This window comes from Salmo trutta, chromosome 10, assembly GCF_901001165.1.
Source record: "Salmo trutta chromosome 10, fSalTru1.1, whole genome shotgun sequence".
Classification (NCBI taxonomy): Eukaryota; Metazoa; Chordata; class Actinopteri; order Salmoniformes; family Salmonidae; genus Salmo; species Salmo trutta.
The window spans coordinates 46242021-46268155 of NC_042966.1; the positions used below are offsets into that span (position 1 = coordinate 46242021).

The 26135-nt window shown below is 44.8% G+C and overlaps 1 protein-coding gene across 1 annotated transcript in view; it reads left to right on the forward strand.

Moving 5' to 3' along the window:
* Positions 1 to 26135, forward strand: part of disc1 (DISC1 scaffold protein) — a 94431-nt gene that overhangs the window by 47665 nt on the left and 20631 nt on the right. Inside the window, exon 12 of the mRNA XM_029764022.1 lies at positions 7832 to 8072. Coding sequence (XP_029619882.1) covers positions 7832 to 8072 — 241 coding nt within the window. The remainder of the gene's footprint in view (positions 1 to 7831; positions 8073 to 26135) is intronic.

The window sequence follows — 26135 nt, forward strand, 5'->3', positions numbered from 1 at the left end:
AAATAAATATGATTAACCTATAATACTGCCCCCTACCCTAGAGAGGTTAACCTAACCCACGCTGCATCTTGGTCCGAACATCATTACAACGACGTTCGTTACACTGTGTGAAGCTGTTGTATGCTGGGGCGTCATGTATGGTCAAGGTGGGAGGGGGGCTCAGTAGGCCAATCTGGGTGAGACGGGGCATTAGACAAGGATGCCCTCTATCTGGGCAGTTATACACATTAGCCATTGAGCCTTTTTTGGGACTGCTACGCAGGAGACTGCAAGGAGTGTCCTGGACAGGCATGGATGTGGTGACAGGCATAGCAGTGTCAGCATATGCAGATGATGTTTCTGTGAAGGTCAGGGATGGTCAAGATATGCAGGCACTAGAGACCAGTCTGAAGGTGTATGAGGGAGCTTCATCAGCTAAGGTAAACTGGGGCAAGAGCAAAGCTCTGTTATGTGGGGCATGGGGGGATAGGGCTCCTCCTCTGCTTCCAGGGGGTTTGCAGTGGGGTTGTGAAGGGCTTAAAGTGTTGGGGGTGTACCTGGGCTCGGCGAAGTGGGTCAGGAAGAACTGGGAGGGGCTGTCCCAGGCAGTGGTGTCAAGACTGGCCAGGCGGAGGTGGCTCCTGTCCCATGTGTCATATAGAGGGAGGGTGCTGATAATCAACAACCTGGTGGCATCTTCCCTGTGGCATAAACTGCTCTCAGACCTGCAGCGCAAGCTGGTGGACTTTTTCTGGTCGGGTCATCACTGGCTGAGGGCGGCAGTGTTGTACATGACCGTCCACGAAGGAGGACAGGGCCTGGTGGAACTGGAGAGCAGGGTGGCTGCTTTTCGGCTAAAGGCGGTGCAGAGACTGCTGTACCATACTGATGTTGGCTGGAGGGAACCAGCATGCGCGCTGCTGAGGAGAGCTGGCGGATTAGGGTTGGACCGGCAGCTGTTCCTCATGAAGCTGGAGAGGCTGAGTACAGCAGGTCTCTCTGATTTTTACTCTGCAATGCTGAGGGCTACACGAGAAGGGGGTGTGGAGCCTGGGCTGTGGGTGTGGGAGGAGCCTATCTGGAAAGAGAGGTGGAAAACCCCGGAAGTCTTGGCACAACAAACAGGAATAACGTCTCTTAGGCTTCTGGAGAGATTCCTTCTCATGATGCCATCTATTTTGTGAAGTGAACCAGTCCCTCCTGCAGCAAAGCACCCCCACAAAATGTGCTTCACGTTTGGGATGGTGTTCTTCGGCTTGCAAGCCTCCCCCTTTTTCCTCCAAACAAAACAATGGTCATTATGGCCAAACAGTTCCATTTTTGTTTCATCAGACCAGAGGACGTTTCTCCAAAAAGTACGATCTTTGTCCACATGTGCAGTTGCAAACCGCAATCTGGCTTTTTTATGATGGTTTTGGAGCAGTGGCTTCTTCTTTGCTGAGTGGCCTTTCAGGTTATGTCGATATAGGACTGGTTTTACTGTGGATATAGATACTTTTGTACCTGTTTCCTCCAGCGTCTTCACAAGGTCCTTTGCTGTTGTTCTGGGATTGATTTGCACTTTTCGCACCAAAGTATGTTCATCTCTAGGAGACAGAACACGTCTCCTTCCTGAGCGATATGATGGCTGTGTGGTCCCATGGTGTTTATACTTGCGTACTATTGTTTGTACAGATGAACGTGATACCTTCAGGCGTTTGGAAATTGCTCCCAAGGATGAACCAGACTTGTGGAGGTCTACAATTTTTTTTCTGAAGTCTTGTCTGATGTGTGTTGATTTTCCGATGAGATCAAGCAAAGATGCACTGAGTTTGAAGGTAGGCCTTGAAATACATCCACAGATACACCTCCAATTGACTCAAATGATGTCAATTACCCTGTTTAAAGGCACAGTCAACTTAGTGTATGTAAACTTCTGACCCACTGGAATTGTGATACAGTAAATTATAAGTTAAATAATCTGTCTGTAAACAATTGTTGGAAAAAGTACTTGTGTCATGCACAAAGTAGATGTCCTAACTGACTTGCCAAAACTATAGTTTGTTAACAAGAAATTTGTGGAGTGGTTGAAAAACGAGTTTTAATGACTCCAACCTAAGTGTATGTAAACTTGACAGACCTGGGCCCTGACAGATCTGGGCCCTGACAGTAAATCTCAGTAAGACAGAAATAATAGTGTTCCAAGAAAGGTCTGAGAGACAAAGCAAGAAGAGCCTTCTATGCCATCAAAAGGAACATCAAATTTGACATACCAATTAGGATCTGGCTAAAAATACTTGAATCAGTTATAGAACCCATTGCCCTTCATGGTTGTGAGGTCTGGGGTCGCTCACTAACCAATAATTCACAAAATGGGACAAACCAAATTGAGATTCTGCATGCAGAATTCTGCAAAAACATCCTCTGTGTACAACGTAAAACACCAAATAATGCATCCAGAGCAGAATTAGGCCGATACCCGCTAATTATCAAAATCCAGAAAAGAGCCGTTAAATTCTACAACCACCTAAAAGGAAGCTATTCCCAAACCTTCCTTAACAAAGCCATTACCTACAGAGAGATGAACCTGGAGAAGAGTCCCCTAAGCAAGCTGGTCCTGGGGCTCAGTTCACAAACACAAACAGACCCCATAGAGCCCCAGGACAGCAACACAATTAGACCCAACCAAATCATGAGAAATCAAAAAGATAATTCTTTACAATGTGTCAAGTAATTAACAAAAAACTGAGCAAACTAAAATGCTATTTAGCCCTAAACAGAGAGTACACAGTGGCAGAATACCTGACCACTATGACTGACCCAAACTTAAGAAAAGCTTTGACTATGTACAGACTCATTGAGCATAGCCTTGCTATTGAGAGAGGCTGCCGTAGGCAGACCTGGCTCTCAAGAGAAGACAGGCTATGTGCAACACTGCCCACAAAATGAGGTGGAAACTGAGCTGCACTTCCTAACTTCCTGCCAAATGTATGACCATATTAGAGACACATGTTTCCCTCAGATTACACAGATCCACAAAGAATTTGAAAACAAACCCGATTTTGATAAATACCAATATATGCTATTGTTCAAAAGTTTGGGGTCACTTATAAATGTCCTTGTTTTAAAAGAAAAGCACATTTTTTGTCCATTAAAATAACATCAAATTGATCAGAAATACAGCGTAGACATTGTTAATGTTGTAAATGACTATTGTAGCTGGAAATGGCAGATTTTTTATGGAATATCTACATAGGCGTACAGAGGCCCATTATCAGCAACCATCACTCCTGTGTTCCAATGGCACGTTGTGTTAGCTAATCCAAGTTTATAATTTTAAAAGGCTAATTGATCATTAGAAAACCCTTTTGCAATTATGTTAGCACAGCTGAAAACTGTTGTTCTCATTTAAATAAGCAATAAAACTGGCCTTCTTTAGACTAGTTGAGTATCTGGAGCATCAGCATTTGTGGGTTTGATTACAGGCTCAAAATGGCCAGTCTATTCTTGTTCTGAGAAATGAAGGCTATTCCATGCGAGAAATTGCCAAGAAACTGAAGATCTCGTACAACGCTGTGTACTACTCCCTTCACAGAACAGCGCAAACTGGCTCTAACCAGAAAAGAAAGAGAAGTGGGAGGCCCTGGTGCACAACTGAACATGAGGACAAATCAAATCAAATTTATTTATATAGCCCTTCGTACATCAGCTGAAATCTCAAAGTGCTGTACAGAAACCCAGCCTAAAACCCCAAACAGCAAGCAATGCATGTGAAAGAAGCACGGTGGCTGGGAAAAACTCCCTAGGAAAAACTCCTGAGAAAGGCCAAAAACCTAGGAAGAAACCTAGAGAGGAACCAGGCTATGAGGGGTGGCCAGTCCTCTTCTGGCTGTGCCGGGTGGATATTATAACAGAACATGGTCAAGATGTTAAAATGTTCGTAAATGACCAGCATGGTCAAATAATAATAATCATAGTAATTGTCGAGGGTGCAACAAGCACGTCCGGTGAACAGGTCAGGGTTCCGTAGCCGCAGGCAGAACAGTTGAAACTGGAGCAGCAGCATGGCCAGGTGGACTGGGGACAGCAAGGAGTCATCATGCCAGGTAGTCCTAGGGCTCAGGTCCTCCGAGAGAAAGAAAGAAAGAAAGAAAGAAAGAAAGAAAGAAAGAAAGAAAGAAAGAAAGAAAGAAAGAGAGAATTAGAGAGAGCATATTTACATTCACACAGGACACCGGATAAGACAAGAGAATACTCCAGATGTAACAGACTGACCCTAGCCCCCCGACACATAAACTACTGCAGCATAAATACTGGAGGCTGAGACAGGAGGGATCAGAAGACACTGTGGCCCCATCCGATGATACCCCCGGACAGGGCCAAACAGGCAGGATATAACCCCACCCACTTTGCCAAAGCACAGCCCCCACACCACTAGAGGGATATCTACAACCACCAACTTACCGTCCGAAGACAAGGCCGAGTATAGCCCACAAAGATGTCCGCCACGGCACAACCCAAGGGGGGGGCGCCAACCCAGACAGGAAGACCACGTCAGTGGCTCAACCTACTCAAGTGACGCACCCCTCCCATGGACGGCATGGAAGAACACCAGTAAGTCAGTGACTCAGCCCCTGTAAAAGGGTTAGAGGCAGAGAATCCCAGTGGGAAGAGGGGAACCGACAAGGCAGAGACAGCAAGGGCGGTTCGTTGCTCCAGCCTTTCCGTTCACCTTCACACTCCTGGGCCAGACTATACTTAATCATAGGACCTACTGAAGAGATAAGTCTTCAGTAAAGACTTAAAGGTTGAGACTGAGTCTGCGTCTCTCACATGGGTAGGCAGACCATTCCATAAAAATGGAGCTCTATAGGAGAAAGCCCTACCTCCAGCCGTTTGCTTAGAAATTCTAGGGACAATTAGGAGGCCTGCGTCTTGTGACCGTAGCGTACGTGTAGGTATGTACGGCAGGACCAAATCGGAAAGATAGGTAGGAGCAAGCCCATGTAATGCTTTGTAGGTTAGCAGTAAAACCTTGAAATCAGCCCTTGCCTTAACAGGAAGCCAGTGTAGGGAAGCTAGCACTGGAGTAATATGATCAAATTTTTTGGTTCTAGTCAGGATTCTAGCAGCCGTATTTAGCACTAACTGAAGTTTGTTTAGTGCTTTATCCGGGTAGCCGGAAAGTAGAGCATTGCAGTAGTCGAGCCTAGAAGTAACAAAAGCATGGATTAATTTTTCTGCGTCATTTTTGGACAGAAAGTTTCTGATTTTTGCAATGTTACGTAGATGGAAAAAAGCTGTCCTTGAAGCAGTCTTGATATGTTCTTCAAAAGAGAGATCAGGGTCCAGAGTAACGCCGAGGTCCTTCACAGTTTTATTTGAGACGACTGTACAACCATCCAGATTAATTGTCAGATTCAACAGAAGATCTCTTTGTTTCTTGGGACCTAGGACAAGCATCTCTGTTTTGTCCGAGTTTAAAAGTAGAAAATTTGCAGCCATCCACTTCCTTATGTCTGAAACACAGGCTTCTAGCGAGGGCAATTTTGGGGCTTCACCATGTTTCATTGAAATGTACAGCTGTGTGTCGTCCGCATAGCAGTGAAATTTAACATTATGTTTTCGAATGACATCCCCAAGAGGTAAAATATATAGTGAAAACAATAGTGGTCCTAGAACGGAACCTTGAGGAACACCGAAATTTACAATTGATTTGTCAGAGGACGAACCATTCACAGAGACAAACTGATATCTTTCCGACAGATAAGATCTAAACCAGGCCAGAACTTGTCCATGTAGACCAATTTGGGTTTCCAATCTCTCCAAAAGAATGTGGTGATCGATGGTATCAAAAGCGGCACTAAGATCTAGGAGCACGAGGACAGATGCAGAGCCTCGGTCTGACGTCATTAAAAGGTCATTTACCACCTTCACAAGTGCAGTCTCAGTGCTATGATGGGGTCTAAAACCAGACTGAAGCGTTTCGTATACATTGTTTGTCTTCAGGAAGGCAGTGAGTTGCTGCGCAACAACTTTTTCAAAAATTTTTGAGAGGAATGGAAGATTCGATATAGGCCGATAGTTTTTTATAATTTCTGGGTCAAGATTCGGCTTTTTCAAGAGAGGCTTTATTACTGCCACTTTTAGTGAGCTTGGTACACATCCGGTGGATAGAGAGCCGTTTATTATGTACATTAGAGTGTCTAGTTTGTAGCTGGAAACTGGCAGCTTCATTAAATAGTACCCACAAAACACCAGTCTCAACGTCAACAGTGAAGAGGCGACTCCGGGATGCTGGCCTTCTAGGCAGAGTTCCTCTGTCCAGTGTCGGTGTTCTTTTGCCCATCTTAATCTTTTCTTTTTATTGGCCAGTCTGAGATATGGGTTTTTCTTTGCAACTCTGCCTAGAATGCCAGCATCCCGGAGTCGCCTCTTCACTGTTGATGTTGAGACTGGTGTTTTGGTGGAAATTTCTAAGTCACCCCAAACTTTTGTAACAGTATTTTTATTGGAGTTTCACAATTTTCACCCATATTAAGAGATACAACAACAAAGACAAAGCAAAAAACAGCACACCTGCATATATATATATGTATATATATATATATATATATATATATATATATATATATATATATATATATATATATATACATATATATATATATATATATATATATATATATATATATATATATATATATATATATATATATATATACATATATACATATATATATATATATACATATATACATACACACATGTACATACATACACACACGTACATATATATATATATATATATATATATATATATATATATATATATATATACATACATACATACATACATACATACATACATACATACATACATACATACATACATGCTATTGCTTCCAAGACTGTTCCTATCTTAACATCGATCACTTTAGTAATGTTATCCGTCATCCTTTGAATCACCAGGTCCATTGTGCCTGGATCAGCAGTGGTGTTAGCTTCGCTAACGTTAGCTAGCTCCTCCTGCACATCTACAGGGATGGTGGTTTTGGTCGAGGTCTTAGTAGTTCTGCTGGGCATGTTGGAGATTTTTGAGAAATAGCCGTCAAGACTCATTGTAGGGTAACTTATTTAGCCAATTCTACCACTTTTTCAAGCTAGGAGATTAATGTAAGAATATAAATTTACGAATGCCACGTGAGCTCGCTGAAATCAAAATCAAATCAAATCAAATCAAAATCAAATCAAATCAAAATCAACACCATGTTCTCTCTACGGCACCATTTTTCTCCCCCCACCCCAAACTTTTGAACGGTAGTGTATATTGGGTGAAAAACCACAGTGTTCCATCACAGCAGCAAGATGTGTGACCTGTTGCCACAAGAAAAGGTCAACCAGTGAAGAACAAACACCATTGTAAATACAACTCATATTTATGTTTATTTTCCCTTTTGTACTTTAACTATTTGCACATCCTTACAGGACTGTATAAAGACATAATATGACATTTGAAATGTCTTTATTCTTTTGGAACTTCTGTGAGTGTAATGTTTACTGTTAATTTTTATTGTTTATTTCACTTTTGTTTATTATTTAATTCACTTGCCAATAAAACCCCTTAAATTGAAATTGGATTGACAGAGAGCGAGAGAGACAGGAAGAGCGAGACACACAAAGAGAGAGAGAGAGACAGAGAGAGAGACAGAGATGTCTGTGTAGATGATGATGACAGAGACAGAGAGATGATGTCTGTGTAGATGATGATGACAGAGAGAGACAGAGAGATGATGTCTGTGTAGATGATGATGGCTCTCTGATGTCTGTGTAGATGATGATGTCTCTCTGTTGTCTGTGTCTCTCTCTGTAGTTGTGGCTGTCCTCCTCTGCAGCGTATCTGGGAGGCTGATCTAGAAGCCTGTCACCTCCTCCTCCGAGGCATCCAGCTGCGTACCCCATTCTGTGGTGGTCCGGCCCCTGCCACAGTGGTACTACCCAACCCCCAACTAGCCACTAAAAAAGAAGCAGATCTGCAGGAATGTGCCATGTTGACGGCTCTGGGGGGGCGCTGGTGCCCTGAGGCCAACCTACAGAACTCAGAGTTCACCAAGGTAACTAACACAACCTCATGTTCCATTTGTAGTGCACTACTTCTGCCCAGAGCCCTATGGGGAATAGGGTGCCATTTGTAGTGCACTACTTCTGCCCAGAGCTCTATGGGGAATAGGGTGCCATTTGTAGTGCACTACTTCTGCCCAGAGCCCTATGGGGAATAGGGTGCCATTTGTAGTGCACTACTTCTGCCCAGAGCTCTATGGGGAATAGGGTGCCATTTGTAGTGCACTACTTCTGCCCAGAGCCCTATGGTGAATAGTGTGCTATTTGTAGTGCACTACTTCTGCCCAGAGCCCTATGGGGAATAGGGTGCCATTTGGAACACATTGTGGTTTGTTATACATTTGGTATTTTTTTACCTTACAGATCAAATCAAATGTAATTCCTCACATGCGCTGAATACAACAGGTGTAGTAGACCTCACAGTGAAATGCTGAATACAACAGGTGTAGTAGACCTTACAGTGAAATGCTGAATACAACAGGTGTTGTAGACCTCACAGTGAAATGCTGAATACAACAGGTGTAGTAGACCTTACAGTGAAATGCTGAATACAACAGGTGTAGTAGACCTCACAGTGAAATGCTGAATACAACAGGTATAGTAGACCTTACAGTGAAATGCTGAATACAACAGGTGTAGTAGACCTCACAGTGAAATGCTGAATACAACAGGTGTAGTAGACCTCACAGTGAAATGCTGAATACAACAGGTATAGTAGACCTTACAGTGAAATGCTGAATACAACAGGTGTAGTAGACCTTACAGTGAAATGCTGAATACAACAGGTGTAGTAGACCTTACAGTGAAATGCTGAATACAACAGGTGTAGTAGACCTCAGAGTGAAATGCTGAATACAACAGGTGTAGTAGACCTTACAGTGAAATGCTGAATACAACAGGTGTAGTAGACCTTACAGTGAAATGCTGAATCCAACAGGTGTAGTAGACCTCACAGTGAAATGCTGAATCCAACAGGTGTAGTAGACCTCACAGTGAAATGCTGAATACAACAGGTGTAGTAGACCTCACAGTGAAATGCTGAATACAACAGGTGTAGTAGACCTCACAGTGAAATGCTGAATACAACAGGTGTAGTAGACCTCACAGTGAAATGCTAAATACAACAGGTGTAGTAGACTTTACAGTGAAATGCTGAATACAACAGGTATAGTAGACCTCACAGTGAAATGCTGAATACAACAGGTGTAGTAGACCTCACAGTGAAATGCTGAATACAACAGGTGTAGTAGACCTCACAGTGAAATGCTGAATACAACAGGTGTAGTAGACCTTACAGTGAAATGCTGAATACAACAGGTGTAGTAGACCTCACAGTGAAATGCTGAATACAACAGGTGTAGTAGACCTCACAGTGAAATGCTGAATACAACAGGTGTAGTAGACCTCACAGTGAAATGCTGAATACAACAGGTGTAGTAGACCTCACAGTGAAATGCTGAATACAACAGGTGTAGTAGACCTCACAGTGAAATGCTGAATACAACAGGTGTAGTAGACCTCACAGTGAAATGCTGAATACAACAGGTGTAGTAGACCTCACAGTGAAATGCTGAATACAACAGGTGTAGTAGACCTCACAGTGAAATGCTGAATACAACAGGTGTAGTAGACCTCACAGTGAAATGCTGAATACAACAGGTATAGTAGACCTTACAGTGAAATGCTGAATACAACAGGTATAGTAGACCTCACAGTGAAATGCTGAATACAACAGGTGTAGTAGACCTTACAGTGAAATGCTGAATACAACAGGTGTAGTAGACCTCACAGTGAAATGATGAATACAACAGGTATAGTAGACCTCACAGTGAAATGCTGAATACAACAGGTGTAGTAGACCTCACAGTGAAATGCTGAATACAACAGGTGTACTAGACCTCACAGTGAAATGCTGAATACAACAGGTGTAGTAGACCTCACAGTGAAATGCTGAATACAACAGGTGTAGTAGACCTTACAGTGAAATGCTGAATACAACAGGTGTAGTAGACCTCACAGTGAAATGCTGAATACAACAGGTGTAGTAGACCTCACAGTGAAATGCTGAATACAACAGGTGTAGTAGACCTCACAGTGAAATGCTCAATACAACAGGTGTAGTAGACCTCACAGTGAACCAACAGTGCAGTTCCAGAAATATAATTAATAAAATATGTATTAAATATATGGTTCCCTACCCTGACAGAAGTCTATGGGCCAGGAGAAACACACTGGGTTGCATCCCAAATGGCACTCTATTCCCTATATAGTGCACTACTTTAGACCAGAGCCCTATGGGCCCTATTCCCTATATAGTGCACTACTTTAGACCAGAGCCCTATGGCACTCTATTCTCTATATAGTGCACTACTTTAGACCAGAGCCCTATGGCACCCTATTCCCTATGTAGTGCACTACTTTAGACCAGAGTCCTATGGGCGCTGGGAAACATTTAGGACACAGCCTCCACGTCTTATTTAGGACACAGCCTCTACGTCTTATTTAGGACACAGCCTCTACGTCTTATTTAGGACACAGCCTCTACGTCTTATTTAGGACACAGCCTCTGTCTTATTTAGGACACAGCCTCTGTCTTATTTAGGACACAGCTTCTACGTCTTATTTAGGACACAGCCTCCATGTCTTATTTAGGACGCAGCCTTCATGTCTTATTTAGGACACAGCCTTCATGTCTTATTTAGGCCACAGCTTCTACGTCTTATTTTGGATGCAGACTGTCTTATTTAGGACGCAGCCTCTGTCTTATTTAGGACACAGACTCTACGTCTTATTTAGGACACAGACTCTACGTCTTATTTAGGACGCAGCCTCTGTCTTATTTAGGACGCAGACTCTACGTCTTATTTAGGACACAGACTCTACGTCTTATTTAGGACGCAGCCTCTGTCTTATTTCGGACATGTTCATGCAAACTAGAAAAACACAATCTGATGTTTACTGTCAGTGATTTAGAAGCAGTTCATGCCTTTGAATTGAAATAGTATAATGTTGATGTGGGTATATAGTTTCCACTGTGGCCTTTTTGTTTCTTCATAGTATAATATATATCATGTAGCCTGTATTTATCCAGGAAGGGCAGATTATATTAACATCTGGTCTGGTACACCTGGCGTCTTAACATGAAAACCTGACTCGACCTGAAAGTGCCTTTGCAAAACAGTGTTTTAATTCAGTCAAGTGTAGTAATTCTTGTTAGCGTTCAACAGTAGTTACATGTATTCCAAAGTTCATATAGCCCGTAATTATCCAGGAAACGTGTGGCCGGTGAAAACATGACCTGACCTCAAAGAGCCCCTCACTCACAGTCCTCTTAATATGGAGAGAAACCTGACTTTAAATCAAGCATTAATATGGAGAGAAACCTGACTTTAAATCGAGCATTAATATGGAGAGAAACCTGACTTTAAATCGAGCATTAATATGGAGAGAAACCTGACTTTAAATCAAGCATTAATATGGAGAGAAACCTGACTTTAAATCAAGCATTAATATGGAGAGAAACCTGACTTTAAATCAAGCATTAATATGGAGAGAAACCTGACTTTAAATCAAGCATTAATATGGAGAGAAACCTGACTTTAAATCAAGCATTAATATGGAGAGAAACCTGACTTTAAATCAAGCGCTGTTGGCCAGTGGTGTAGTCAGTGACACGGTGTAGTCGGTGTAGTCAGTAACACGGTGTAGTCAGTGATACGGTGTAGTCGGTGATACGGTGTAACGGTGTAGTCGGTGATACGGTGTAGTCAGTAACACGGTGTAGTCAGTGACACGGTGTAGTTGGTGATACGGTGTAGTCGGTGATACGGTGTAGTCGGTGATACGGTGTAGTCAGTGACACGGTGTAGTCGGTGTAGTCAGTGTAGTCAGTGATACGGTGTAGTCAGTGGTACGGTGTAGTCGGTGATACGGTGTAGTCGGTGTCACGGTGTAGTCGGTGTCACGGTGTAGTCAATGACACGGTGTAGTCAGTGACCAGTGTAGTCGGTGTACATTACATTTACATTTTAGTCATTTAGCAGACGCTCTTATCCAGAGCGACTTACAGTAGTGAATGCATACATTTCATACAATTTCATACATTTTTTTTTTTTTTTCCTGTGCTGGCCCCCCGTGGGAATCGAACCCACAACCCTGGTGTTGCAAACACCATGCTCTACCAACTGAGCTACAGGGAAGGCATACGGTCAGTGATACGGTGTAGTCAGTGATATGGTGTAGTCAGTGATACGGTGTAGTCAGTGACACGGTGTAGTCAGTGATATGGTGTAGTCAGTTATGCGGTGTAGTCAGTTATACGGTGTAGTCAGTGACACGGTGTAGTCAGTGATACGGTGTAGTCAGTGATACGGTGTAGTCAGTGATATGGTGTAGTCAGTTATACGGTGTAGTCAGTGACACGGTGTAGTCAGTGATACGGTGTAGTCGGTATAGTCAGTGACACGGTGTAGTCAGTGACACGGTGTAGTCGGTGTAGTCAGTGACACAGTGTAGTCAGTGACACGGTGTAGTCAGTGATACGGTGTAGTCAGTGCTAACGTAGCTAGCTAATACAGCCTGATACCAGTACTGGTGGAGGCTTAAATCAGCATGTTGCTTGTGCAACAGTATCTTCTAAATCAAAGAGGAATAGGTGAAGCATGAATATGTTGGCTTTATGAATAACGATTTAATGTAGCCACAGATTATAGGGTCCCCTAGGAAACACTGAACAACACTTTGGTTCCTACCCTGTCACAATAACTTGTCCATGGCATTTTCATTTGTTGTCATATCAAACACTGTATTCAAAGTGCCCACTATAATTTATATTCTAACTATAGAATTATAATCAACATTCTATTTCCATGATTCCAAAAGTTCAGCCCAGTGTTCTGATCTAAATTGTTATTGCAACATTTGGTTAAAAATAAAGCCTGGTATTATTGCCCATATTGTGGCAGTGTGGAAACGATCTCAAATGAGTGCAGGAAATGGATGGAAATACAGGAAAATATTTTAGGTTGAAGTTGAATTGAACAGTATAAACCAATCAGAATGGAGAAAGACCCATTGAAATAATGTAGAATATATGTGTTGCCAGCCCGGATGAAGCAAATGTAGAACTTTTTATTATTCAAAAACATAAAATACCGTCAAATACGTCATACCGTCAAATACGTCATACTGTCAAAAAATAAGAAAATACCATGCTATGATATTTTGTCCACATCGCCCAGCCCTACTCCAGGTAGGTGTTTGTCCCCCTGTGTTCTGAGGGTGTCAGGTTATTGTCCAGTTCTGGCATTTAGGTCGCCACAGACTAGTACATGACCCTGGGCCTGGAAATGATTGATTTCCCCCTCCAGGATGGAGAAGCTGTCTTCATTATAGTATGGGGATTCTAGTGGGGGGATATAGGTAGGATGGAGAAGCTGTCTTCATTAAAGTATGGGGATTCTAGTGGGGGGATATAGGTAGGATGGAGAAGCTGTCTTCATTAAAGTGTGGGGATTCTAAATCAAATCAAATCAAATTTATTTATATAGCCCTTCGTACATCAGCTGAAATCTCAAAGTGCTGTACAGAAACCCAGCCTAAAACCCCAAACAGCAAGCAATGCATGTGAAAGAAGCACGGTGGCTGGGAAAAACTCCCTAGGAAAAACTCCTGAGAAAGGCCAAAAACCTAGGAAGAAACCTAGAGAGGAACCAGGCTATGAGGGGTGGCCAGTCCTCTTCTGGCTGTGCCGGGTGGATATTATAACAGAACATGGTCAAGATGTTAAAATGTTCGTAAATGACCAGCATGGTCAAATAATAATAATCATAGTAATTGTCGAGGGTGCAACAAGCACGTCCGGTGAACAGGTCAGGGTTCCGTAGCCGCAGGCAGAACAGTTGAAACTGGAGCAGCAGCATGGCCAGGTGGACTGGGGACAGCAAGGAGTCATCATGCCAGGTAGTCCTGAGGCATGGTCCTAGGGCTCAGGTCCTCCGAGAGAAAGAAAGAAAGAGAGAAAGAGAGAATTAGAGAGAGCATATTTACATTCACACAGGACACCGGATAAGACAAGAGAATACTCCAGATGTAACAGACTGACCCTAGCCCCCCGACACATAAACTACTGCAGCATAAATACTGGAGGCTGAGACAGGAGGGATCAGAAGACACTGTGGCCCCATCCGATGATACCCCCGGACAGGGCCAAACAGGCAGGATATAACCCCACCCACTTTGCCAAAGCACAGCCCCCACACCACTAGAGGGATATCTACAACCACCAACTTACCGTCCGAAGACAAGGCCGAGTATAGCCCACAAAGATGTCCGCCACGGCACAACCCAAGGGGGGGGCGCCAACCCAGACAGGAAGACCACGTCAGTGGCTCAACCTACTCAAGTGACGCACCCCTCCCATGGACGGCATGGAAGAACACCAGTAAGTCAGTGACTCAGCCCCTGTAAAAGGGTTAGAGGCAGAGAATCCCAGTGGGAAGAGGGGAACCGACAAGGCAGAGACAGCAAGGGCGGTTCGTTGCTCCAGCCTTTCCGTTCACCTTCACACTCCTGGGCCAGACTATACTTAATCATAGGACCTACTGAAGAGATAAGTCTTCAGTAAAGACTTAAAGGTTGAGACTGAGTCTGCGTCTCTCACATGGGTAGGCAGACCATTCCATAAAAATGGAGCTCTATAGGAGAAAGCCCTACCTCCAGCCGTTTGCTTAGAAATTCTAGGGACAATTAGGAAGCCTGCGTCTTGTGACCGTAGCGTACGTGTAGGTATGTACGGCAGGACCAAATCGGAAAGATAGGTAGGAGCAAGCCCATGTAATGCTTTGTAGGTTAGCAGTAAAACCTTGAAATCAGCCCTTGCCTTAACAGGAAGCCAGTGTAGGGAGGCTAGCACTGGAGTAATATGATCACATTTTTTGGTTCTAGTCAGGATTCTAGCAGCCGTATTTAGCACTAACTGAAGTTTGTTTAGTGCTTTATCCGGGTAGCCGGAAAGTAGAGCATTGCAGTAGTCGAGCCTAGAAGTAACAAAAGCATGGATTAATTTTTCTGCGTCATTTTTGGACAGAAAGTTTCTGATTTTTGCAATGTTACGTAGATGGAAAAAAGCTGTCCTTGAAGCAGTCTTGATATGTTCTTCAAAAGAGAGATCAGGGTCCAGAGTAACGCCGAGGTCCTTCACAGTTTTATTTGAGACGACTGTACAACCATCCAGATTAATTGTCAGATTCAACAGAAGATCTCTTTGTTTCTTGGGACCTAGGACAAGCATCTCTGTTTTGTCCGAGTTTAAAAGTAGAAAATTTGCAGCCATCCACTTCCTTATGTCTGAAACACAGGCTTCTAGCGAGGGCAATTTTGGGGCTTCACCATGTTTCATTGAAATGTACAGCTGTGTGTCGTCCGCATAGCAGTGAAATTTAACATTATGTTTTTGAATGACATCCCCAAGAGGTAAAATATATAGTGAAAACAATAGTGGTCCTAAAACGGAACCTTGAGGAACACCGAAATTTACAATTGATTTGTCAGAGGACGAACCATTCACAGAGACAAACTGATATCTTTCCGACAGATAAGATCTAAACCAGGCCAGAACTTGTCCATGTAGACCAATTTGGGTTTCCAATCTCTCCAAAAGAATGTGGTGATCGATGGTATCAAAAGCGGCACTAAGATCTAGGAGCATGAGGACAGATGCAGAGCCTCGGTCTGACGTCATTAAAAGGTCATTTACCACCTTCACAAGTGCAGTCTCAGTGCTATGATGGGGTCTAAAATCAGACTGAAGCGTTTCGTATACATTGTTTGTCTTCAGGAAGGCAGTGAGTTGCTGCGCAACAACTTTTTCAAATTTTTTTGAGAGGAATGGAAGATTCGATATAGGCCGATAGTTTTTTATAATTTCTGGGTCAAGATTCGGCTTTTTCAAGAGAGGCTTTATTACTGCCACTTTTAGTGAGCTTGGTACACATCCGGTGGATAGAGAGCCGTTTATTATGTTCAACATAGGAGGGCCAAGCACAGAAAGCAGCTCTTTCAGTAGTTTAGTTGGAATAGGGTCCAGTATGCAGCTTGAGGGTTTGGAGGCCATGATTATTTTCATCATTATGTCAAGAGATATAGTACTAAAACACTTTAGTATCTCCCTTGATCCTAGGTCCTGGCAGAGTTGTGCAGACTCAGGACAATGGAGCCCTGGAGGAATACCCAGATTTAAAGAGGAGTCCGTAATTTGCTTTCTAATGATCATGATCTTTTCCTCAAAGAAGTTCATAAATTTATTACTGCTGAAGTGAAAGCCATCCTCCATTTGCGAATGCTGCTTTTTAGTTAGCTTTGCGACAGTGTCAAAAAGAAATTTCGGATTGTTCTTATTTTCCTCAATTAAGTTGGAAAAATAGGATGATCGTGCAGCAGTGAGGGCTCTTCGATACTGCACGGTACTGTCTTTCCAAGCTAGTCGGAAGACTTCCAGTTTAGTGTGGCGCCATTTCCGTTCCAATTTTCTGGAAGCTTGCTTCAGAGCTCGTGTATTTTCTGTATACCAGGGAGCTAGTTTCTTATGACAGATGTTTTTAATTTTTAGGGGTGCAACTGCATCTAGGGTATTGCGCAAGGTTAAATTGAGTTCCTCGGTTAGGTGGTTAACTGATTCTTGTCCTCTGACGTCCTTGGGTAGGCAGAGGGAGTCTGGAAGGGCATCAAGGAATCTTTGGGTTGTCTGAGAATTTATAGCACGACTTTTAATCTTCCTTGGTTGGGGTCTGAGCAGATTATTTGTTGCAATTGTAAACGCAATAAAATGGTGGTCCGATAATCCAGGATTATGAGGAAAAACATTAAGATCCACAACATTTATTCCATGGGACAAAACTAGGTCCAGAGTATGACTGTGGCAGTGAGTAGGTCCAGAGACATGTTGGACAAAACCCACTGAGTCGATGATGGCTCCGAAAGCCTTTTGGAGTGGGTCTGTGGACTTTTCCATGTGAATGTTAAAGTCACCAAAAATTAGAATATTATCTGCTATGACTACAAGATCCGATAGGAATTCAGGGAACTCAGTAAGGAACACTGCATATGGCCCAGGAGGCCTGTAAACAGTAGCTATAAAAAGTGATTGAGTAGGCTGCATAGATTTCATGACTAGAAGCTCAAAAGACGAAAACGTCATTGTTTTTTTTTTGTAAATTGAAATTTGCTATCGTAAATGTTAGCAACACCTCCGCCTTTGCCGGATGCACGGGGGGTATGGTCACTAGTGTAACCAGGGGGTGAGGCCTCATTTAACACAGTAAATTCATCAGGCTTAAGCCATGTTTCAGTCAGGCCAATCACATCAAGATTATGATCAGTGATTAGTTCATTGACTATAACTGCCTTGGAAGTGAGGGATCTAACATTAAGTAACCCAATTTTGAGATGTGAAGTATCACAATCTCTTTCAATAATGGCAGGAATGGAGGAGGTCTTTATACTAGTAAGATTACTGAAGCGAACACCGCCATTTTTAATTTTGCCCAACCTAGATCGAGGCACAGACACGGTCTCAATGGGGAAAGCTGAGCTGACTACGCTAACTGTGCTAGTGGCAGACTCCACTAAGCTGGCAGGCTGGCTAACAGCCTGTTGCCTGGCCTGCACCCTATTTCATTGTGGAGCTAGAGGAGTTAGAGCCCTGTCTATGTTCGTAGATAAGATGAGAGCACCCCTCCAGCTAGGATGGAGTCCGTCACTCCTCAGCAGGCCAGGCTTGGTCCTGTTTGTGGGTGAATCCCAGAAAGAGGGCCAGTTATCTACAAATTCTATCTTTTGGGAGGGGCAGAAAACAGTTTTCATCCAGCGATTGAGTTGTGAGACTCTGCTGTAGAGCTCATCACTCCCCCTAACTGGGAGGGGGCCAGAGACAATTAATCGATGCCGACACATCTTTCTAGCTGATTTACATGCTGAAGCTATGTTGCGCTTGGTGACCTCTGACTGTTTCATCCTAACATCGTTGGTGCCGACGTGGATAACAATATTCTAGTGGGGGGATATAGGTAGGATGGAGAAGCTGTCTTCATTAAAGTATGGGGATTCTAGTGGGGGGATATAGGTAGGATGGAGAAGCTGTCTTCATTAAAGTATGGGGATTCTAGTGGGGGGATATAGGTAGCACACAGGAGGAAATTTCTCTCTGTTGAGATAATTTCCTTTTGAATTTCTAGACAGATGTAAAATGTTTCTGTTTTGAGTTCCTTCCCTGTTTCCCACCTGGTAGTGTGGTGGATGGGACTACCAGCTCTCTGTAACCTAGAGGGCAACCAGTGGGTCCATCTCCTCTATACCACCTGGTAGTGTGGTGGATGGGACTACCAGCTCTCTGTAACCTAGAGGGCAACCAGTGGGTCCGTCTCCTCTATACCACCCACCTGGTAGTGTGGTGGATGGGACTACCAGCTCTCTGTAACCTAGAGGGCAACCAGTGGGTCCGTCTCCTCTATACCACCCACCTGGTAGTGTGGTGGATGGGACTACCAGGTCTCTGTAACCTAGAGGGCAACCAGTGGGTCCATCTCCTCTATACCACCCACCTGGTAGTGTGGTGGATGGGACTACCAGCTCTCTGTAACCTAGAGGACAACCAGTGGGTCCGTCTCCTCTATACCACCCACCTGGTAGTGTGGTGGATGGGACTACCAGCTCTCTGTAACCTAGAGGGCAACCAGTGGGTCCATCTCCTCTATACCACCCACCTGGTAGTGTGGTGGATGGGACTACCACATCTCTGTAACCTAGAGGGCAACCAGTGGGTCCGTCTCCTCTATACCACCCACCTGGTAGTGTGGTGGATGGGACTACCAGCTCTCTGTAACCTAGAGGACAACCAGTGGGTCCGTCTCCTCTATACCACCTGGTAGTGTGGTGGTGGCTGGTGGTGTTGGTTGGGGGGGTAGTGTGTATGTAGCTGGTGGTGTTGATTGGTTGGGGGGGTAGTGTGTATGTGGCTGGTGGTGTTGATTGGTTGGGGGGGGTAGTGTGTATGTAGCTGGTGGTGTTGATTGGTTGGGGGGTAGTGTGGATGTGGCTGGTGGTGTTGATTGGTTGGGGGGGTGTTGATTGGTTGGGGGGGTAGTGTGTATGTGGCTGGTGGTGTTGATTGGTTGGGGGGTAGTGTGTATGTAGCTGGTGGTGTTGATTGGTTGGGGGGTAGTGTGTATGTAGCTGGTGGTGTTGATTGGTTGGGGGGGTAGTGTGTATGTGGCTGGTGTTGTTGATTGGTTGGGGTGGGTAGTGTGTATGTGGCTGGTGGTGTTGATTGGTTGGGGGGGTAGTGTGTATGTGGCTGGTGTTGTTGATTGGTTGGGGTGGGTAGTGTGTATGTGGCTGGTGTTGTTGATTGGTTGGGGGGGTAGTGTGTATGTGGCTGGTGGTGTTGATTGGTTGGGGTGGGTAGTGTGTATGTGGCTGGTGGTGCTGATTGGTTGGGGGGGTAGTGTGGATGTGGCTGGTGGTGTTGATTGGTTGGGGTGGGTAGTGTGTATGTGGCTGGTGTTGTTGATTGGTTGGGGGGTAGTGTGTATGTGGCTGGTGGTGTTGATTGGTTGGGGTGGGTAGTGTGTATGTGGCTGGTGGTGCTGATTGGTTGGGGGGGTAGTGTGGATGTGGCTGGTGGTGTTGATTGGTTGGGGGGGTAGTGTGGATGTGGCTGGTGGTGTTGATTGGTTGGGGGGGTAGTATGTATGTGGCTGGTGGTGTTGATTGGTTGGGGGGGGTAGTGTGTATGTAGCTGGGGGTGTTGATTGGTTGGGGGGGTAGTGTGGATGTGGCTGGTGGTGTTGATTGGTTGGGGGGGTGTTGATTGGTTGGGGGGGGTAGTGTGTATGTGGCTGGTGGTGTTGATTGGTTGGGGGGTAGTGTGTATGTAGCTGGTGGTGTTGATTGGTTGGGGGGGGTAGTGTGTATGTAGCTGGTGGTGTTGATTGGTTGGGGGGGTAGTGTGTATGTGGCTGGTGGTGTTGATTGGTTGGGGGGGTAGTGTGTATGTAGCTGGTGGTGTTGATTGGTTGGGGGGGGTAGTGTGGATGTGGCTGGTGGTGTTGATTGGTTGGGGGGGTAGTGTGTATGTGGCTGGTGGTGTTGATTGGTTGGGGGGTAGTGTGTATGTAGCTGGTGGTGTTGATTGGTTGGGGGGGTAGTGTGTATGTAGCTGGTGGTGTTGATTGGTTGGGGGGTAGTGTGTATGTGGCTGGTGGTGTTGATTGGTTGGGGGGGTAGTGTGTATGTAGCTGGTGGTGTTGATTGGTTGGGGGGGTAGTGTGTATGTGGCTGGTGTTGTTGATTGGTTGGGGTGGGTAGTGTGTATGTGGCTGGTGGTGTTGATTGGTTGGGGTGGGTAGTGTGTATGTGGCTGGTGGTGTTGATTGGTTGGGGTGGGTAGTGTGTATGTGGCTGGTGGTGTTGATTGGTTGGGGGGGGTAGTATGTATGTGGCTGGTGGTGTTGATTGGTTTGGGGGGTAATGTGGCTGGTGGTGTTGATTGGTTGGGGGGGTAGTGTGTATATGTGGCTGGTGGTGTTGTGGTCTGGATGTAGGTCCGGTGTTCTGCAGGTCTGTTGCCTTCTGTGTGTGTTATTGGGGCTGCGGTTCAGGGCACTGTCCTTCAGGGTTCGTGCCAAGGTGGGCACTGCTGCCTGGTGTAGGTGGACCTGGTCATAAAGGCTGTTCAAGTCCAGGGTGGAGTGGTGGGCCAGGTAAACATTTGGTTTTGAGGCACAGTCACGGGAAATACTTGCGTTTACCCGCTGTATGGTAGCAGGGTGGAAGTCTTTTCGTGGTAGCAGGGTGGAGATAAACACTTGTGCGTTGGGGAAAGTAGAAGAAGCTTTTCCAATCACTCCCTTCAGTGCTGTGGCCACCCTTTCCTGATGTGTTCTCAGGTCATTGGTGCCTGTGTGTATTATTATGTGGCTGGGTGACCCTAGTTGGTCCTCAGACAGAAGGTCTAGGGTGGGCTGGGTGAACCTAGTTGGTCCTCAGACAGAAGGTCTAGGGCGCTGGGTGACCCTAGTTGGTCCTCAGACAGAAGGTCTAGGGTGCTGGGTGAACCTAGTTGGTCCTCAGACAGAAGGTCTAGGGCGCGCTGGGTGTTTGGACACTGTGTGTGGGAAAAAGTAAATTTTCTTGCCTATATTTCCTGTTTGAGTCCATAAGGAGTACAATCTGTGGCTTGTTAATGTCCTCAGTGGGTGTGGGGGGGGGGTCCTCAGAGGGGGTGAGAGCCCCTGGGCTTGGGGTTCTTCATTTGTCTGTTCTGCTGTGGTGTTGAGGCTATGGTCTGGGTCTGAGATGGACTGTTCTGCTGTGGTCTGGGTCTGAGATGGACTGTTCTGCTGTGGTGTCGAGGCTATGGTCTGGGTCTGTTCTGCTGTGGTGTTGAGGCTATGGTCTGGGTCTGTTCTGCTGTGGTGTCGAGGCTATGGTCTGGGTCTGTTCTGCTGTGGTGTTGAGGCTATGGTCTGGGTCTGTTCTGCTGTGGTGTCGAGGCTATGGTCTGGGTCTGAGATGGACTGTTCTGCTGTGGTGTCGAGGCTATGGTCTGGGTCTGTTCTGCTGTGGTCAGGTTCTGTTCTGCTGTGGTGTTGAGGCTATGGTCTGGGTCTGTTCTGCTGTGGTGTTGAGGCTATGGTCTGGGTCTGTTCTGCTGTGGTGTTGAGGCTATGGTCTGGGTCTGTTCTGCTGTGGTGTTGAGGCTATGGTCATGTTCTGGGGTGGACTGTTCTGCTGGCTTCACTGCGGGGGTGGGCACCTCTCTAGTGGGTCGTTCTCTGTCACACGCCATCCCCCCTCACCCTCTCCTCCAGCAGTCTGATCCTCTCCTCTATGGCTCTGTTCTTCTCCTGCTCTTTCTCCTGTTGATGTTGTCTCACCACAGTCCAGATATGTCTCTCTCCACCTCCAGCACTCCAGGTCTGGTTAAGGGGGTGTTGTTGTGCTGGACTGTTGTCTGGGTCTGGTTAAGGGGGTGTTGTTGTGCTGGACTGTTGTCTGGTTAAGGGGGTGTTGTTGTGCTGGACTGTTGTCTGGGTCTGGTTAAAGGGGTGTTGTTGTGCTGGACTGTTGTCTGGGTCTGTCCTGACTGGAGTGTAATCACCTGCTGTTCCAGCTCCACCTGCCTTACCTCCAGCTGGGTGAATTTATCCTTCATTTCAATGAGGGAGTAGTACTCTGTGCTGGGAGGTTGAATTTCTGCTTGGGGTTGCTCGTCTGTGGGGTTGTGTAATGAAGACGTCTGGTCTGACCCACTCGGGGTGGGGTTATCTTTCCTGCTGAGCTATCTCTTTGCTGAGCTAAAACTGTTTGGGGAATTGTACCATTACTGTTCCAGATTTGTATACGTTCACATTGGCTGACTCAAAGTCCTCGTTGTCTAGTATCCTGAGATTCCACTCATCGCTAACACCCCCCCCCCCACCCCCCCACCCTCTTAACTTCTTGAGGATTAGTGGGACGCTACCGTCCCATTTCGACAATTTCCGGTGAAATTGCAGAGCGCCAAATTCAAATTAAATTACTATAAATATTACACTTTCATGAAATCACAAGTGCAATACATCAACATAAAGCTTAACTTGTTGTTAATCCAGCCGCCGTGTCAGATTTCAAAAAGGCTTTACGGCGAAAGCAAACTATGCGATTATCTGAGGACAGCGCCCAGCACACAAATGCATAACAAATCATTTTCAACCAGGGAGTTGCGACACGAAAGTCAGAAATAGCGATATAATATATGCCTTACCTTTGAAGATCTTCTTCTGTTGGCACTCCAAAAGGTCCCAGTTACATTACAAATTGTCCTTTTGTTGGATAATGTCCTTCTTTATATCCATAAAAACTCAGTTTAGCTGGCGCGCTTCAGTCAATAATCCACACGGTTTCCCTCCTTCAAAATGCATACAAAATGAATCCCAAACGTTACCAATAAACTTATCCAAACAAGTCAAGCAACGTTTATAATCAAACAATAGGTACCCTAATACGCAAATAAACGATAAAATTTAAGACGGAGAATCGTTACTGTCTTTACCGGAGAAAAATACCGAAGAACACGCTCTCATTTACACGCTTGGAAACACTACAGCCAAAATGGGAGCCATCTAGAAAAACTACAATTTCTGGCTCATTTTTCCAAAAAACAGCCTGAAACTCTTTCTAAAGACTGTTGACATCTAGTGGAAGCCCTAGGAACTGTATTCGGCACGATTTCGCCCTATTATAAAAGTGCCAGCCATTGAATTCAGTGGTAGGGTGATTATTTTTTTGGGGGGGATGGTTTGTCCTCGGGGTTTCGCCTGCCATTTCAGTTCTGTTATACTCACAGACATTATTTTAACAGTTGTAGAAACGTTAGAGTGTTTTCTATCCAAATCTACCAATTATATGCATATCCTAGCTTCTGGGCCTGAGTAACAGGCAGTTTACTTTGGGCACGCTTTTCATCCGGACGTCAAAGTACCGCCCCCTATCCCAAAGAAGTTAACAGAGGGGTAGTGTATTAATATAGCACTGTGCCATGCCAGGGGATGGTCTGTGTGGAAGATTAAGTTGCTTATGTTCCCATTTTTATATTAGTCAGCAAAAAGTGTCTCTTGATTTTATATAAGGAGCTTATTTTGTACTCTTTTCATGCCTTATATTTTTTTACATCCAGGTGGTACTGTATTGTAATGACCTCTGAACAGAGGGAGGGGGCTTCAAAGGCCTCTGCATTGGGAGGGGTAGCATGTTTGATTCTCCTGTCATTGTTGTCAAGGGCTTTGACACCTCTCAGGTCACACCTCAGTGCTAATTGAAGTTGTATCTGTTCTGTCCTAGCAAGCTTGGTAGCCTTAACTTAGCATTCAGTCCTTATAAGCTTCCTGTCATCCAGGACCTATATACTAGGCGATGTCAGAGGAAAGCCCCAAAAATTGTCAGAGACTCCAGTCACCCAAGTCATAGACTGTTTTCTTTGCTACCGCACGGCAAGCGGTACCAGAGTGCCAAGTCTAGGACCAAAAGTCTCCTTAACAGCTTCAACCCTCAAGCCATTAGACTGCTGAACAATTAATCAAATGGCCACCAGACTATTTACATTGACCCCCCCACCCCATTTGTTTTGTCCACTGCTGCTACTCTCTGTTTATTATCTATGCATAGTCACTTCACCCCTACCTACATGTACAAATTACCTCAACTAACCTGTACCCCCGCACATTGACTCGGTACCGGTACCCCCTGTATTTAACCTCATTATTGTTATATTATTGTGCTACTTTTTATAATTTTTTACTTTAGTTTATTTGGAAAAGATTTTAAATATATTAAATAAATATTAAATTGACATAGTGTTGTAGAGGGTAGTATCCTGTATATGTCCTGGTGACATAGTGTTGTGGAGGGTAGTATCCTGTATATGTCCTGGTGACATAGTGTTGTAGAGGGTAGTATCCTGTATACGTCCTGGTGACATTGTGTTGTGGAGGGTAGTATCCTGTATATGCCCTGGTGACATAGTGTTGTAGAGGGTAATATCCTGTATATGTCCTGGTGACATAGTGTTGTGGAGGGTAATATCCTGTATATGTCCTGGTGACATAGTGTTGTGGAGGGTAGTATCCTGTATATGTCCTGGTGACATAGTGTTGTAGAGGGTAGTATCCTGTATATGTCCTGGTGACATAGTGTTGTAGAGGGTAGTATCCTGTATATGTCCTGGTGACATAGTGAAGGGTAGTATCCTGTATATGTCCTGGTGACATAGTGTTGTAGAGGGTTGTATCCTGTATATGTCCTGGTGACATAGTGTTGTGGAGGGTAGTATCCTGTATATGTCCTGATGACATAGTGTTGTAGAGGGTAGTATCCTGTATATGTCCTGGTGACATAGTGTTGTGGAGGGTAGTATCCTGTATATGTCCTGGGGACATAGTGTTGTAGAGGGTAGTATCCTGTATATGTCCTGGTGACATAGTGTTGTGGAGGGTAGTATCCTGTATATGTCCTGGTGACATAGTGTTGTAGAGGGTAGTATCCTGTATATGTCCTGGTGACATAGTGTTGTAGAGGGTAGTATCCTGTATATGTCCTGGTGACATAGTGTTGTAGAGGGTAGTATCCTGTATATGTCCTGGTGACATAGTGTTGTAGAGGGTAGTATCCTGTATATGTCCTGGTGACATAGTGTTGTAGAGGGTAGTATCCTGTATATGTCCTGGTGACATAGTGTTGTGGAGGGTAGTATCCTGTATATGTCCTGGTGACATAGTGTTGTGGAGGGTAGTATCCTGTATATGTCCTCGTGACATAGTGTTGTAGAGGGTAGTATCCTGTATATGTCCTGGTGACATAGTGTTGTGGAGGGTAGTATCCTGTATATGTCCTGGTGACATAGTGTTGTGGAGGGTAGTATCCTGTATATGTCCTCGTGACATAGTGTTGTAGAGGGTAGTATCCTGTATATGTCCTGGTGACATAGTGTTGTGGAGGGTAGTATCCTGTATATGTCCTCGTGACATAGTGTTGTAGAGGGTAGTATCCTGTATATGTCCTGGTGACATAGTGTTGTGGAGGGTAGTATCCTGTATATGTCCTGGTGACATAGTGTTGTGGAGGGTAGTATCCTGTATATGTCCTGGTGACATAGTGTTGTAGAGGGTAGTATCCTGTATATGTCCTGGTGACATAGTGTTGTGGAGGGTAGTATCCTGTATATGTCCTCGTGACATAGTGTTGTAGAGGGTAGTATCCTGTGTAAATCTATATGTTTGTAAAAACATACTGAAAAATGTGGGAGTTCATCTGCTCATAACCTCTCTATCTCTCTGTCTGTCTCTCTCTCTATCTCTCTCTCTGGCTCTCTCTCTGTCTCTCTCTCTCTCTGGCTCTGTCTCTCTCTTTATCTCTCTCTCTGTCTCTGTCTCTCTCTTTATCTCTCTCTCTCTGCTGTTTGTCCTTTCTTTTCCTGCAGCCTGGCCTGTCCTCCTAACCTCTATTCAGGACAATGAAGGTGA